The 16,757-nt window shown below is 44.4% G+C and overlaps 1 protein-coding gene across 2 annotated transcripts in view; it reads right to left on the reverse strand.

Moving 5' to 3' along the window:
- CNTN5 (contactin 5) overlaps positions 1–16,757 on the reverse strand; it is a 2,193,251-nt gene that overhangs the window by 902,598 nt on the left and 1,273,896 nt on the right. For both annotated transcript variants that reach the window (XM_073582945.1, XM_073582944.1), the window contains one exon: positions 8,232–8,453. In XM_073582945.1, coding sequence (XP_073439046.1) covers positions 8,232–8,453 — 222 coding nt within the window. The remainder of the gene's footprint in view (positions 1–8,231; positions 8,454–16,757) is intronic.

A 16,757-nucleotide genomic window follows, 5' to 3' on the forward strand; every position in this document is an offset into this window, starting at 1 on the left:
CACAAAACTTCCCACACATGTGCACACTGATGACGCACAAATGAAATCCCTGGTGCCTGGAAATCAGAGGTACTGTTCGCACTGTTCCCTGATGCCGGGAGTATTCATCAGCCCCCACCTGCGCTATGAATAAATTAATGTAAAAAAATGACATGGGGTTCTCCTGTATTTTGGATAACCAGCCATGCAAAACTTACCGCTGCAGGATGCAACCCTCAGCTGTCAGCTTCAGAAAGGCTGGTTATCAAGAATAGAAGGCTCCCCATGCTGCATTTTTTAATTATTTAAATAAATAATTTAAAAAAATGGTGTGGGTTCCCTCCCATTCTTGACATACAGCCAAGCTAAAGCACACAGCTGGGTGCTGGTAAGGGGCCATGGATATTGCCCCCCCAGCCTAAAGGTAGCAGCCCACACTGCCCCAGAAAAGGTGCGTCTTTTAGATGTGCCAATTCTGGCGCTTTGCCTAGCTCTTCCCACTTGCCCTGTGGTGGTGGCAAGTGGGGTTCATATTTGTGGGGTTGATATCCCCTTTGTATTGTTTGGTGACATCAAGTCCATGGCTAAGTAATGGCGAGGCGTCTATAAGACACCCATCCATTTCTAATCCTATAGTTATGTGGTAAATAAACTCACAGACAGAGTAAAGTCCTTTAACTGAAGGAATGACACAGACTCCTTTAATGAATCTAAATTAAACCATACTCATGTGATCACCCAGTCCACAGAAAACAATGTCTCCTGTAACAGAAGTAAAATAATAAAGAACAATATTACTCACCTGTTCAGAAAGAAGATATTAATCCATTTGTTCCATGTCGGGTCTAGCTCTGAAATATCTAGATGGCAGGCAGCATTGTTACATGATGCAGCTATACAGCCTGCCATATAGCAGAGACACTGAGCAGCATTTGTTACCTCAGTGTATCGCAGTGAACACTTATGGCCTGCCTGACGTCACCGCGAGCGTGAGAAGGTTCTCACGCTCATGTAGCCCTGAAAAAGGTCCTGGGAGTTCACACCTAATGAACTCAGTCCAACTTCCTGACATCAGCACAAGCGCTGCAGGAAAGGTTGTAACGGCGTTTGGGCTGATGTCAATGAGTTGAACTGAGAGTGCACCGTGAGACTTTTCCTCACTGTGCTAATGGTGATCTCACTGAGGTTATCCCAGTTCAGGGGCCCAGTTGGGAATGCAGCCTCAGTGAGCAGCAGAAACCTCAATGACGTCACCACTAGTCACTGATGCAAACATTTTGACGATGTGGCACCAGCATAAAATTCCAACATGATGCGTTTGATGCGGGTCGCCGCATCGTCAAAACGATGCATGTGGAGGCATCCACATACATCCGCATGACCTGTGTACCCAATGTTAAAAATAGGGTACGCAGGCCGCATGCAGAAGTATGCGGACATAGGCGGAGCTGACCCGAGGTGTGGCCATGGGCGGAGCTTCATGGAGGAAGTCCGCAGACGGCCGGAGCTCCTCCATAAGCAAATGTGAAGCCAGCCTAAGATGCTGCGAGGAGTGAGTGCAGCACCAGCCTCCTGTGATGTCATGTTTGAGATTCTTTTCAAACGAAACGTCACAGGAAGTACAGTAAAAAAACACATGTAGGTTTTTCCAGGATATGGCTAAATGTAGGGTGTTGTGTAATAAAGCAAAAGACATAAGTGGTTAGGATGTAAGGATAGGTATGTAGAAAATACATTTTGGGTGCCGGACTACCCCTTCAACATTGTCTTGTCCTTACAGATAGGCATGTGAAGAGAAGATTTGGTCTGCATCCTGTTACCCTACAGCAGGAGTGAAAAATGGCTGATTGAAGAAGACGTTCATTCATAGCCAAGTTGATGATAACTGCTTCTAAGTGCCAGCCAACAGAAGCAAGGCTGCAAAAACTGACGAGCATGTAGGCGCCAGTTTGTTGGCGTTATACCCATAGAAATGACTGGGTGTTGCCGAAACCGAGTAGCAAAATGAACTATGCTTTTGGTGTAACTCCTAAGTTGCAGAAACATCGTCGATCACTGTGCCACACTGTTTCTATAATCATTATTCATTTCTATGGGATTTATGCAAACAACATGGCGCAGCTACGCTCAGCTGTTTTCTCATCTCTTGATGGGACCCAAAAGCAGTTATTCCAGTTTTGGCCATGAAATGGTGAGATGAGAAAAATTCTTTTAGGGAAGCCATCATCAGATTTCTTTTAGTTATATATATTATTTAATATTTTTTGGCAATGTTTTTTTTTTCACAATCTGTATTAAAAATTAAAATTAGAAATCTTGCAATTCTCACAGTGACCAGGGAGGATTTTCAGTAAATCCACATGTACATTAGCCCCCCCTATATTTCATACTGAAGCATCTAATGAGCGTGTGCAAAGAACATAGTGAAGGGAAGGAGAGCAGGATCACCTGTGACATCACCTATTGGGGGATTCTGTGTTATGTAGCTATTACCTGTCATTTTAATATTGCGTCAGATGGTAAGGAGACTGCTGAAAACTCTTCCCTAATGGACAAGACGTAGGAGACTAAAAAAAGCCCCAGTGGCAGGTATGAAAATTGCAAGATTACTAATTAATTTATTTTTTCTAGAAATATCGTAGCATTATAATATGAATAAAATAAATTAAAAAAAACGTGTAGCACAAACCCTGATGTAAACACATAGGTCAATTTCCAATGATAGCTTTCCTTTAAGGGAATAGGATGTCTCATGAAACACAATAACTGTCTATTGACATCAATATCTGATCAATCAGGATCTATACAATGCGATCTTTATCAATCTATACAGGTCTCAGGGTCAGACCATTTGGACACCTACCAAGTCGATGATAGCTATAAAGTCTATCGGAGACTTACAATATTACTGCTGCTGCTACTATTTATAATTACAATAACAATAATAGAATTCATAATAGTGACAATGAAATGACATAATGATAACAATAAAAATAACAATAATAATAATTAATAATATTGGCAATGTAATAATAATAATAATATTAATAATATAGTTAATATTGACAATGAAATAATAAGCTAATAATAATACAAAAATCATTAATAATAATAATAGGGATAATAAAGGAATAGGTTGTCTCATGACACACAGTAACTGTCCCATCAACCAGGATCTATACAATGTGATCTCCATTAATCTAGAAAGGTTTTGGGGGTCAGACTATTTGGACACCTACCAAGCCAATAATAGCAATAAAGTCTATCAGAGACTAATAATATTAATAATAATATTAATAATAATACAATTCATAATATTGACAATGAAGAAATAATAATAATAATAATAATAATAATAATAATAACAATAATCTCCTGTCTAAATTATACTCCGACTCTTGCCCTATGATCTTCCTGGGAATGTTTAGCGTCACCCTTCACTCCGGTAATAAATGAGAAGAGGTAACAATATTTACTGATAAGAATTTGTGACACGGAACAAGACATTGTGCACTCGTAATGGCGTATAATGAAATTCATATTGTTACCCCGGCTCTCGCAGTTAATCACATTATGCATGTACGCATTTGTTACAGCTCTTAAGGAATAATCTAACTGTGCATTTTAATAATGTTTAGCAGGTAAACATCAACATCTCGGAGTCTGGGAAGGGTTCTTTATTTAAATAGTAATCACATTTAAGAGGCTGATTTGCATTGATGCGATTTAAGTTTTCTTCTTATCTGCGCTTTCATGAACCTCGCTGCCATTTCTGTGACAAATTGTTATATTACAAGATCCTTGTTCTGCAAAATGAAAATTCCACAAGGAAGTCTCCAGGTTCTGCTCTTCTGTCTCTTAAAAAAGGCTTGGTCAGAAAGGAATGGTGGACCCAGATAGCCTTTCCCTGGCGCTCCACTCCAATTATTGTTGATAGCCCAAAATGTTGGCCAACCGGGATGCAAAAATTGTTTCATCCTGAAAACGGGCTTGTCTAGAGTCTACATTAATGTAGGATACGGTCTAGGGTCTTCAATAAAGGAGGTTCTCCCAAAATTTTGGAAAATATTTTCTTACAGCTCAAGAATGTGCAATTCCTCTGTTAGGTTCCTAGGAAATGTGTAACAAATTGACAACAAGGTGTCACTAGAATGTGTCTCTATACAGTCTGATCAAGTTTAAGCTATGGTCTGCATTAATGTGCGGCTCTGGTCTGGGGTCGGAATTAAATGGACTGTGCCAAACTTGTAAGATAGAATGGCGATAGCTTCCTGATCGTTGGGAGAGTTTAATCAACTCTGGATCCTCACCAATCTCGAGTATGGGTCACTGAAAATCCCCATCTGAATAGAGCGAAGGTCAAGCATGCGCACCTCCACTTCATTTGTGTCTGACATGCAGGTAGTGCCGAAGACCAATCAAGCCCAATGCTATCTCCAGTGATTGTATTGGGAATGAATGGAGCGCATGTGCACATGCTTAGCCTCCACTCCAGATGGGGCTCTTCAGAACCACATTATCGGGATCAGTGAGGATCTCAGTGGTCAGACCCAAGTGATCACAAAGTTATCTCCTATCCTATGAGGGTAACTCTTAATCTTAGCAGACACACAGGCAACTTCAGCTCATCCAGGGATCTTCCATGCAAGGAACCTTGAAGAGAGCAATGGGATAAATTAGCAGAGGAAGAAAATCCAGCAATGAATAAGGACAACATCTGGAACGTGTTTGCTCCGGTTCATCACCCTATAGATTTTTGAGGATTTGTAGATTTTTCGATAAAGTTCAAGTTTTTATGAATCTTCGCCCTTAGATGGATTTTCTTCCTTTGCTATCTTTTAATCTTGGTACATACATTCAGTCTGAGGTCTGAATTCACGCAGAGGTCTGGCTTGGGGTTTGGTCATATGTTTTAGCAAATATTCACCTTCTGTATAAAATAAGTCTTCTGGAGAATCTTTCCTTAGATCATTCTCTATATTGAGCAATTCCTTTGTTAAGCCTCTTGGAATGTATCAGCAAATTGGCAAGAAGGGTTTCCTTTTGGACTTGTCTATTGATTATGTTCCTGCACTGTCTGGCAGTGAAATCCATCTGTAGCAGTAGAGACACTGAGATGGATTACAAGATGCAAGATGTTGGGCCGAGACTTTTGCTCTGCAAAGAAAGTTGTCACTCTGCTCCTGTTCTCCTGTCTGTCCAGCTGCGTAACATAAAAGGTGGAGCTTTCAGATCACACCAGACAGGCCATTGGTCAATGTCAGGAGTAAAGCATGCCGCAAAGAGAGGGAAGGTAATTTCCTGCTCCTATAGTGCTGGCAGAATACTGATAAATAGGGAGCACCTACTTGTCATGATCCATGCTGGATCATGACAGATATAAAGCACAGGAAACTTTTTTTTTTTCTTCCTAAGCTGTGCTTAAGGTGGGATTTTGCCCCCGGTGGCCATTAGGATTATTGCACTGTGGTGTCGGTTGTTCTAAGTTTGCCCCCGGTGGTGGTGAGCGTCATTGCACTCTTGTTCCTTCAGTTAAGTGCACATGATTATAATACAGGTGTGATTGCTGGCTCTGCTATAAAAGTCACAGGTGTTGCAATCAGTGTTGGTGATAGTGTTCATTTGAAGCATCTTTGGTGGAGGAATCAGCTGGAGAGCGTTCCTTGCAGCACTGTCTTAGCCCTGGTGTGGAAGGAATCATAGGGGATTTCCTTGTAGCTCTGATAGAGCTTGGTGGCAGCGATTCAGGAGGAGAGCTGCATGCTGGTGGTGGACTCTGTTGCCAGGAGCAAGTGCAACAGAGTAAAGCTAAGTTGTGTTTCCCTGTTTGTGCTTTTCCTTAGTGTGTATTAGTACAGCAGTGGGGCCAGTGCCTGCGCCACCCAGCTCCCTAGCAAGGGATAGATGTAGGGTATGCTAGGGCGACAGGTTCGTGATCGGCGCCCGGTGTGAAACCGGCATAGGGAACGTTAGGAGCGTTAGGGACACTGACTCAGGGGAGTGCAGGAGGTCTCCATGTCCCCTTTCCTTATCGCAGGAACCACCATTGTAACTGTTTCCCTACCCCTTGTCTTGTTGTTTTAGTTACCGGCCTGCGAGCCGTGTCACACAGGGCAGTATCACGTGCCACGTCCTGTTGTTTTAGTTACCGGCCTGCTGGTCGCGTCACACAGGACAGGTCCACGTGACATTGTCACCAACCTCAACTTTTTTTTCTGCTGAGCCATGGACCCAGTTCAGACCTTTGTCCAATTGCTACAGACCCCTACTAATGAGATAAGGGGGCTGCGCGGAGGGTTGGTGCGGCAGCTGCGGCTGTTGGTGGGCTCTGGGGGCTTGGTACAGGAACAGGCTCAACCAGAACCCAAGATATCCCTCCCTGACAGATTTTATGGAGGGAGAGATCAATTCTTGGTTTTTCAACAAGCCTGTAAATTGTATTTCAGGCTGCGCCCTCGTTCATCAGGGAGCGAAGAGCAACGGGTAGGAATCATTATGTCCCTTCTTAAAGGGGATCCCCAATCCTGGGCCTTCTCCCTACCAGATTATTCTCCATCATTGGTGTCCGTGGACGAGTTTTTTGCGGCTTTGGCGCTTGTGTATGGGGATCCTGATGGCGTCGCCCTGGCGGAATCCCGAATCCGTAGGTGTAAACAGAGAGCCCGGGTCGCTGAGGAGTACTGCTCAGAGTTTAGGAGATGGGCCACTAATACTCAGTGGAATGACCCTGCACTTATGAGTCAATTTGTGCAGGGTTTGTCTCCAAAATTGCAGGATACTCTGGTGCAGTACGCCGCCCCCAGGTCGCTGGAGGCCGCCATGTCCCTTGCCACCCGGGTGGATAGACGCCTTAGGGAAAGACATATACAAAAAGTGCCACCTGATGTCCTCGCTAGGGAGGAGGACCCACCAGTGTGGACAGAGGAACCCAGACAGCCCGGTGTTGTTGATACAAACCATAAGTGGCCATTAGGATTATTGCACAGTGGTGTCGTTTGTTCTAAGTTTGCCCCCAGTGGTGGTGAGCGTCATTGCACTCTAGTTTCTTTAGTTAAGTGCACATGATTATAATACAGGTGTGATTGCTGGCTCTGCTATAAAAGAGTCACAGGTGTTGCAATCAGTGTTGGTGATAGTGTTCATTTCAACCATCCTTGGTGGAGGAAGGAGCTGGAGAGCGTTCCTTGCAGCACTGTCTTAGCCCTGGTGTGGAAGGAATCATAGGGGATTTCCTTGTAGCTCTGACAGAGCTTGGTGGCAGCGATTCAGGAGGAGAACTGCATGCTGATGGTGGAATCTGTTGCCAGGAGCAAGTGCAACAGAGTAAAGCTAAGTTGTGTTTCCCTGTTTGTGTTTTTCCTTAGTGTGTGTTAGTACAGCGGTGGGGCCAGTGCCTGCGCCACCCAGCTCCCTAGCAAGGGATAGGTGTAGGGTGTGCTAGGGCGACAGGTTCGTGATCGGCGCCTGGTGCGGAATCGGCATAGGGAATGTTAGGAGCGTTAGGGACCCTAATTCAGGGGAGTGCAGGAGGTCTCCACGTCCCTTTTCCCTATCGCAGGGCCCACCGTTGTAACTGTTTCCCTACCCCTTGTCTTGTTGTTTTAGTTACCGGCCTGCGAGCCGTGTCACACAGGACAGTATCACGTGCCGCGTCCTGTTGTTTTAGTTGCCGGCATGCTGGTCGCGTCACACAGGATGGGTCCACATGACACTACTGATAAAAAGTGGATGGCAAGTTATCAAACATGAGAACCGGAGCAGGTCTTCCACATATTGGATTGGTGTGCCAACCATAAACTGTTGTAACTCGTAGGGAAAGAAGGCAGCAAGATCATGCTTTTCTACAGCTTTTGTAAGAAAGGAGAGGGGTGCCTTGAATATTTTGATAAAGTTATGATCAATTTCTATTCTGTCTGAGGAAACTTTTGGACTAATAAATTAGGTCCTAGATATGACTGCAACCTTTGCAGATGCTCCCGTTGCTGTCCCGTTTTCCCATAAGCTGTGTTATTGAAACAGTAAGTGACATGCTGCAGCTGCATCCTCCTCCTCCTCCCGACTTCTTACTTCTTCGCTCTAGACAGATTTTTTTTTGGAAAAGGTTTCAGCACAGTACTTGTGCAGCTAGGTAATGGAGAACTACAGGTTGAAATGTGTATTTGTAGGTATGAGTGGAAACCACCTAGGTAATGAACAGCACGGATCTCACACATGAAAAGAATAGAAAGATATAGAAGCGCAACTAGACTCACCATCAAATTGCCCATCTGAGAGTTGGTATAGGTTTGTTGGGGAGCTATATTGTCTTGTTCTCTCTCTTTCGTATTCTGAGGCTTGTCCGACAGGTTCTAGCGAGGAGCTGCTATATCTGGGTCTATTCTTGTTGTTAAAAAGCGACAAAGATGAGCTCCCTGATTTTCTCCTGAGTATTGCAGCATATGAGGTCTGCTGTCCAGGGGCAGCAATTGAAAGGGCTGAAATATGAAGACAAAAAATCCTTATAAAAGCATGCAATAAAAAAAATCTCAATATATAGTCTTAAATATGTATCACACCACACTGCAAGTTTAAAATCAGGACCTCGTATACAGTGACTCCAGGACCTCAAGAGAAGGTCAGAGGTAGGGTAAGTATATGAATTTAGCTTCTGAAATTAGGCAACAGACCACAGGGATTTGAAATTAGAAATTAGGAGTCAGGACTCGAGGTCTTTGGTTATCCACATGCTCTTATTTTCTTCTCTATTCAGCCCTAACCCTAATTGCAACTTCTCCTGGTTTACAGCCCAGACATCTTTGTTCCTCAATTCTGCAGCCACCTCCTTCCTCTTAAGCCAAGCAAATGAATTGTAACCTCAGAACAGACCAATAAATTAATTCAGAGCCCAGACCTTTAAACAAATGTAGACACAAAAACTGTCACCCAAATTACTGACAACTGCAGACCATATTCCTGAAGTCTGAAATTAGGGGTGAAGATAGGTTTCTGGTTAAATATATTCTCTTTTTTTCTCTATTTAGCCCTGACCTCAATTGCAACTTCTCCTGATTTAGAGCACAGCCATCTTTGTCCCTACTTCTACTGCCACCTCCATCCTCTATAGACCCATCAATGAATTCTAACATCGGAACAGTCTCTTACATTAAAGGGGTTGTCTGGTCCAAATCAGTAAGTCTGCAGTCACTCTGCGAGACTGTAGACTTATGAATCCCCCAGCGCATGCACGGTAACGATTTCCAACCCGGGACCGGAGGGCATGTATGACTTATAAATAGGGGGGGAAGCCAGCACTGCTTAAGGTTAGAACGCATAAATTGAAGTGCATATGCACATAATATCCAGCTGTATTCAAAAATGAGATATTTGGCAAAAAAATTGATCAATTCAATTGAGCCACCCCGCCGCGCCAATCTGGCTTCATGGGAGCGATCCAGCAATGTTCAGGTACAGATTGCACTTGATGTGGTCATGCTCTAAATGTATTTAGGAGGCCGTAATGGCACAGCATTTATTAAAAATATATAGAGTAGGACCCCCCATATGAGATTGCCTTGGTGCGGCGGGGTGGCTCAATTGAATTGATCAATTTTTTTGCTAAATATCTCATTTTTGAATACAGCTAGACATTATGTGCATATGCACTCCAATTTATGCGTTCTAACCTTAAGCAGTGCTGGCTTCCCCCTCTATTTTCTCATGTATGACTTATACATACTCCTGGCCAGTGGGAGCAGTCTCGCTCCCCATACACATGTAAGGAATGAGGCCGTGCCTTCTAATTGGACATGCCCACTAGACGGCCCTGTCATTAACTGGGGAGCAGCCTCAGCTTAATTTAAGTGTATGAAATGTAAGGTAGCACCCACTCGGTGGGAGTATATATAACTCATAAATACCCCCCGGTTTCGGGTCCAAAAACAGTGAATCCCCGCAGAGCACAGTGCATGCTCTGGGGTGATTCTTAAGTTTGCAGTCACACAGAGTGACTGCAAACTTATTAATTTGGACCTGACAACCCCTTTAATTCAGACCTCTGACCAGAACTTTACATGAATGCAGACAAAAAAAAAAATCAGACTCCCAAATTAATGAAAAGCCCAGAACAGATTCCGAAATTAATGCAGACCTCAAATGAAACCCAGGAGTTAGTGTAGACACAGTGACCTATGACGTACACGAATTCCTCAGTCTTGCCTGGGGTCTAATATAAAGGTCTGATCTGGAGTCTGAATCAATGTAGTGGACTTTTCTGGAGTCTGAATGGTCTTGTCTGGGGGTCAGAATGTATCTGTATGGAGGGGCATTGCTGCAGAAGTTCGGGGCTAAACATATCTTCACGGTAAACTTCATCAGGAGAAGTTGTAGTTGCAGTCTGGGCCAAACGGACAATAAAAGAAGAGAGAGTCTATAACCAGAGACCTCTCCTAACGTCTGTTTTAGTAAATACATACCGTACATTGCAAAAGAAGCATACAAAAAAAACCCATGGAAGTGAGGCCTAATTGACAACAGGATGTTACCATCTCCATCTCCCTTGTCACATTATTTCTAATTTAATCTCCACCCCTTCTCTTTGCAGACAATCCATCCTGGGATTTATCACCATCATAGAGTTAAATCCCTGCTTGCTTTCGATACAGTATATAGCCAGTTCATTATTATTGCTAAGAAAGCCCGAATGTGACATTGAGCACATTCCTTTTAATTTCAGATTTTATATATATATATATATATACTGTATATATATAAAACATTTTTCGAGATTTTTTTTTTCTCATTTTTTCTCCTTTTTATGTTCAGCGTCAGCTGGAGAGTAACTCCATGGTTTTGCTTTACCTAGACGTTTTGCACTCATTAAGAGAGAATCTCCACAGCATCGTCTCGCCGTGGAACTTCAGCTGACCTTTTCAAATAACTTTACGGAACGGCAATGTACTGAGAGGAAGGGAAGTCTTCCACTTGGCAGAGTTCTGCACTGCGCACCGCTACTCCGACTACCCTGACAAGTGTCTGAGATTCCCAGCTGATGATACAATGGCGTTACGTTTCACTCCTCATTACTGTGTTTCGTCAATGATGTAGAATCATGGCAGCACAAGCGTAAGGACGAGAATATCGGGATGGAGTAAGTTATTTTGGACTATCAGAATGAATAAGAAAAAATAAATATTGTGAAAAAGAATTCATCGGCGCCGTTGTTTCAACAAACTTTGCGTAAATCAAAAGTACAAGCTGACAGAGAGGCACAGACACAAAGAGATAGTAATGACACTTTCTAGTAAAGGTTTTATCTCACCCCAGAGCTAGATACATAGCTCATCACAGGTGAATAATGTCCTCCATGCTGCTGTTTTCTTTCTAGTAAATGTTTTATCTCACCCCAGACACGCAGCTTGGCTAGATCCTAGATTGGAGAGAAGGAATCCCTCGTGTCTGTGTGTACTGTATTTTGGAGACATGATAGTAGCTAGTCTCCACCCACTAGCTCAGCGATAACTAAGAATTAGAGCTAAAAGAAAGAAAAACTGCAGGATGGAAATTTTATAATGACTTTAAATAATTTTATTCCTCATACACACAAGGCAGCTTATTCTGAACAGTCATACTGTATGAAATCACAGGCATACTTTTATGATTGACTTGTCACCAATAACCAATCCTGTCAATTGGCATTCAGAATATAATGTTAAAAACGTAGTGTTCAGTTTTGTACATTTTTTGCAGAACTGCAATAGATGAATGCATAAGTTTTGAATGTGCGGTTCATGGTTGATATCGCTATGGTATGTCGCATGGTCTGTCCCCTCATTTTTTTGTTTTCTAGGAATGAGGTTTTTAAATTTTCAGGAGGGAGACGGCAAGAGGAGTTCTGTCTATTTTGCTCTAATTTTTGGGTCTGAGGTCATGTGGAAGACTTTTTTAGATGTATTCACTAGGTGTTGGTGCTGTGTGACGGCCATTGTGGCCGTGGTTCTGTGCCTGTGTGATGGTGTAAGCTGGAGCCATGGAGGCTTTGCCTTGTAGTATGGGAGCTGTTGAGGTGTCTGGGTTGTTCTTTCTTCTTCTATGCAGTATCATTGCAGCAGTGGTTGCCGTATGGCGCTATGCCTGACAAGTTAGGGACCCACTGAGATATTGGCCGTGACCTGGTAGCAGCTTCGTACATTCTGATCAAAATGTCAACTAAGAACCTCACGTTCAGTTTTTTTGTACATTTTCCTTAGCCACAATAGATCAATGCATACGATTTTTATTTTTTTCTACAGTTGTGATACTTACTGTTGAGCACCCCCACGCACCCAGCACAGGTGGCTCTACTCTGGAGGTCTTCTCCATCTCAGGAAGTGATGTCCGCTGTGTGGGGATATTACCAGGATAACGGCGGCCAACCATGGGTGACAAAAGGAGCACTTCATAGGATGTTTCTCTAATGATTGAATCTCTCAGTCACCTGACCACTGCAAACAATCCCAGTCTACAGACCTCCTGGTAACTCCCCAATGATGAGGACATCTCTACCAGAGATGGCACAGACCTCCGGAGCTTACTGTGTTGGATGCATGGTGGTGATGAAGGGCGAGTTTATTATTTTGAAATCACTCATGCCTAGAAAAAAAAATGCATTCAAGAGTTGGACAACCCCCTTTAGAGATTCCCATTTCTCAATAATTCAATACAATATCCTAACATTATTGTGAAGCCTCAGCATGCAGCACTGAGCGGCCACAGGTACATAGAGGATAAACATCTCCCAACAGAGTATCTCAAAATCATATTTATAAAACTCGACATACTGTGCCACTCAACTCGCGATATATTAAGCCAATAGCAAATGTATCTCGCTACAACCTGGCTACTGACGCTAGTACGTCCCAACTAGAGATGAACGAGTATGTTCGGAAAACGATCTCCGAATCTGAATTTGCCATATTTGTACTATATTCGTGCCGAATTTATGTTTGATGATAGTTTCCCAACATATTCGCTTATCTGTACTCCCAATGACTCCAATGTTGTTCGACTACGCTCGGCGAATATTGCAAATACGGCGATCGTAATCCGAACCGAACATTAAAATATTTGCTCATCTCTAGTCCCAGCAGTATGGAGAGTTATATACAGTAGGTTCCCTCAAACTTTGCATGAAGTCCCCTCTTATTCATATAACAATGAGCACAGATCCTCGATCTGAAGGACTAAGTCTGTTTGACCGCCGACAAGACGGCTGCTTTAAAAGACAAGGCGAAGTCTCCGACAGATTTTCCGCTACATAATGTTCTTCTTTTTAATCTTTTCCCAACCCAGTAAAAGCGATGTCTTGAAGCCGAAGCTGTTCTTGACTAGCCAATATTTTTCTAATACGAGATGCACTGTGTAATCCAATATTTCTCCGCAAGGGGCCATGAGGCACAGAGACACATGTATTACATGTACCTCTAAAGATCCAACAGTAGTTCTGATGTAAATGAAAGTTTTAGCGCAAAGTTTCCATGTCTCTACATAAAACAGAAGTTCAGATCAAAGAAAATAAATGTCAAATGGATTTCGCCTCTGGGTGTCCTTTATTTTTTGTATTAAAAACATATTTTTTTTTTATAATTTAATACTTCATCTTTTTTTTTCGTAAGAACCTGAGAAACAGCGACTGTTAGATTGAGGCTATGGGGCACATAGGAAAATAAAATTAAATGACGAATTTATTCTGCACCCAGCACCGTGGTTATGAATCGTCAGAAAGGATAACACAGATGCCGCTTTTATGATATATAATAAATTTATTTCTATGACTTCGAGCAACTTTTAACATTTAAAGGATATATGTATTTATATACACACATAGCAACACATCCACCATTAATAAGTGGTCTTCTTAAAGAAATGGTCGGTATCAGGCCCGGATTGGTAATATGCCCAAACGGGCATTTTCCCGCTGTCCCGCTTGCCAGCTGATGCGGCGACTGGCCTGGCTGCAGTTCCTGCCGCCGGCCCTCTCTGCGGGCATGGCGGTTATAGTTTCCATCCCTCCTGGGATTTTTCTATCCCTCACTGCAGGGAGATAAGTCACCATGCCCCAACCAACGCACCCCATTCTCGCCCTAGCATGAGACCTCCCCCCCACTCCCCGCAGCCACTCACAGCGTCGCTTGCCTGCTCTCTTCTCTGTACACAGGACCTGTGATGAGGTCACAGGAGGGGAGGAGTCAGGGGTCACATGATCAGGAGTTTTTGTCCAGACCCCTGACTCCGCCCCTCCTGTGACCTCATCACTGGTCCTGTGCGCACAGCCCTGCCTCTTGGTGTCTGCAGGACTCTGCTGTGCTGGTTGTCATGGTGTTGGATGAGGGAAGTATGTGTGGGGTCAGTAGGGGTTTACAGGGTAGATGTAGCAGAGCTGTGTGTGTATGAGGTGTACGGAGCGGAGCCGTGTGTGTACGAGGTGTACGGAGCGGAGCCGCGTGTACGAGGTGTACGGAGCGGAGCCGTGTGTGTACGAGGTGTACGGAGCGGAGCCGTGTGTGTACGAGGCATACGGCACGGAGCCGGAGGTGTACGGAGAGGAGCCGTGTGTGTATGAGGTGTACGGAGCGGAGCTGAGTGTACGAGGTGTGCGGAGCGGAGCCGTGTGTGTACGAGGTGTACGGAATGGAGCCGTGTGTACGAGGTGTACGGAGCGGAACAGTGTGTGTATGAGGTGTACGGAGAGGAGCCGTGTGTGTACGAGGTGTACGGAGCGGAACAGTGTGTGTACGAGGTGTACGGAGAGGAGCCGTGTGTGTGCGTGTTGTACGGAGCGGAGCCCTGTGTTTACGAGTTGTACGGAGCGGAGCCGCGTGTACGAGGTGTGCGGAGCGGAGCTGCATGTGTACGAGGTGTACAGAGCGGAGCCGCGTGTGTACAAGGTGTATGGAGCGGAACAGTGTGTGTACGAGGTGTAGGGAGAGGAGCCGTGTGTGTGCGAGTTGTACGGAGCGGAGTCCTGTGTTTACGAGTTGTATGGAGCGGAGCCGCGTGTACGAGGTGTACGGAGAGGAGCCGTGTGTGAATGAGGTGTACGGAGCGGAGCCGCGTGTACGAGGTGTGCGGAGCCGTGTGTGTACGAGGTGTACGGAATGGAGCCGTGTGTACGAGGTGTACGGAGAGGAGCCGTGTGTGTACGAGGTGTACGGAGAGGAGCCGTGTGTGTGCGAGTTGTACGGAGCGGAGCCCTGTGTTTACGAGGTGTACGGCACGGAGCCGCACGTGTGCGAGGTGTACGGAGAGGAGCCATGTGTGTACAAGGTGTACGGAGAGGAGCCGTGTGTGTACGAGGTGTACGGAGCGGAGCCGCGCGTGTACGAGGTGTACCGAGAGGAGCCGTGTGTGTACGGAGTGGAGCCATATGTGTACAGGATGTACGGAGCGGAGCCAAGTGTGTATGAGGCATACAAAGCGGGCTTTTCCCATGGACACAGGAGTACACGGCGGAGCCCCGAGGAGCATTTTAAAACTCACACATGACGTTCCACCGGAAGTGATGTGCTGGAAGCTGACCGGAAATGAGATAATTTCATGAGGAAATTGTGACGGAAGTAGGAATGCTTCAGATCCATCACCATTTACTCCTCCGACAGCGCAGACAGCAGGATCAACTTGGAATCGGGGATGTCGGCCATGTGAACGGATCATGATATGTCCTGCATTGGGAGGCTCAGGTGGGCACTACAATGGGAGCCGGGCTGCTATAGTGTCTTTATAGAATCGTTCTTTCTTTCTTTCTCATTCTCTGTTCTGTCTTTCCCTCATTTTCTTTCCCCTCTTTCTTTGTTTTTCTTTCCTCTCATTCTTTCTCTCTGTTCTTTCTTTTCTTTACTTCTTTCTTTCTCTCTCTGTTCTTTCTTCTTTCTCTCTCTGTTCTTTCTTTCTCTCTCGCTCTCCTTTCTTTCTTTCTCTCTCTCTGATTTCTTTTTTCTCTCTCTCTGTTTTCTCTCTTCCTTAGTGCCAGTCAGTGTGCCCACAGTACCAGCAAATGTGCCCATAATGCCAGCCACTGTGCCCTCAGTACCAGTCAGTGTGATCAGCAGTGCTAAATGGGTGCGGTTGGGTGTGGACATGGGTGTGACTAGTTGCGAAATGGATGTGGCCGGGGCGTGGCCTAAAATTTGCAGCGGCGCGCTGTGCACGCCGCAGTCTTTGTCCCTCTTTCCCTTCTTCAAAGGTTGGGAGGTATGATAGGGGCGGCTATGACCAGGGGGTCTGGTTGCCCAATGGATAGCAGTTCTGCCAGGAATTCTGTCACCGTGCGTACAAAAGGGGACAGAGCTTTGGGAGGAGTTCTGCAACTAAAAGAAATAAATAGGACTGAGCTGAAATACTGGGCACAGCTGTGACTACATGTTATATAGTCGTGTTAATCTCCTCTCACTTCTTGTAACCTACAAGTGTACAAATATATTATATAGTCACCATGTGACTAGTGGGCCTGTGTAACTTCAAATGCCAGGGCTGAATTTTAGTCCGAGTCCGGCCCTGGTCGGTATGCATGACAATTAGTAAGAGAAAAAATCTGTCCCAGGAAATTTGGCTTAAACTCAGATTGGATGAGTAAGGTCTTAGCCTGAGTCATATACAGGATTTTTGCAAGACATAGTCATAGTCTATGATTCTATGATTCTATGATAGTCTTCATTTTAAAGTGAATACATAGTGGTATTGTTCAATATACATTGAAAACACTTGCTTATTGTTCAGATCACTAATGCTGCCATACAGTGCGCATACATACAAAATCAATCATGTTG

The sequence above is a fragment of the Dendrobates tinctorius genome, unplaced genomic scaffold (genome assembly GCF_039654945.1).
Source record: "Dendrobates tinctorius isolate UK_male_01 unplaced genomic scaffold, ASM3965494v1 ptg000075l, whole genome shotgun sequence".
Lineage (NCBI taxonomy): Eukaryota > Metazoa > Chordata > Amphibia > Anura > Dendrobatidae > Dendrobates > Dendrobates tinctorius.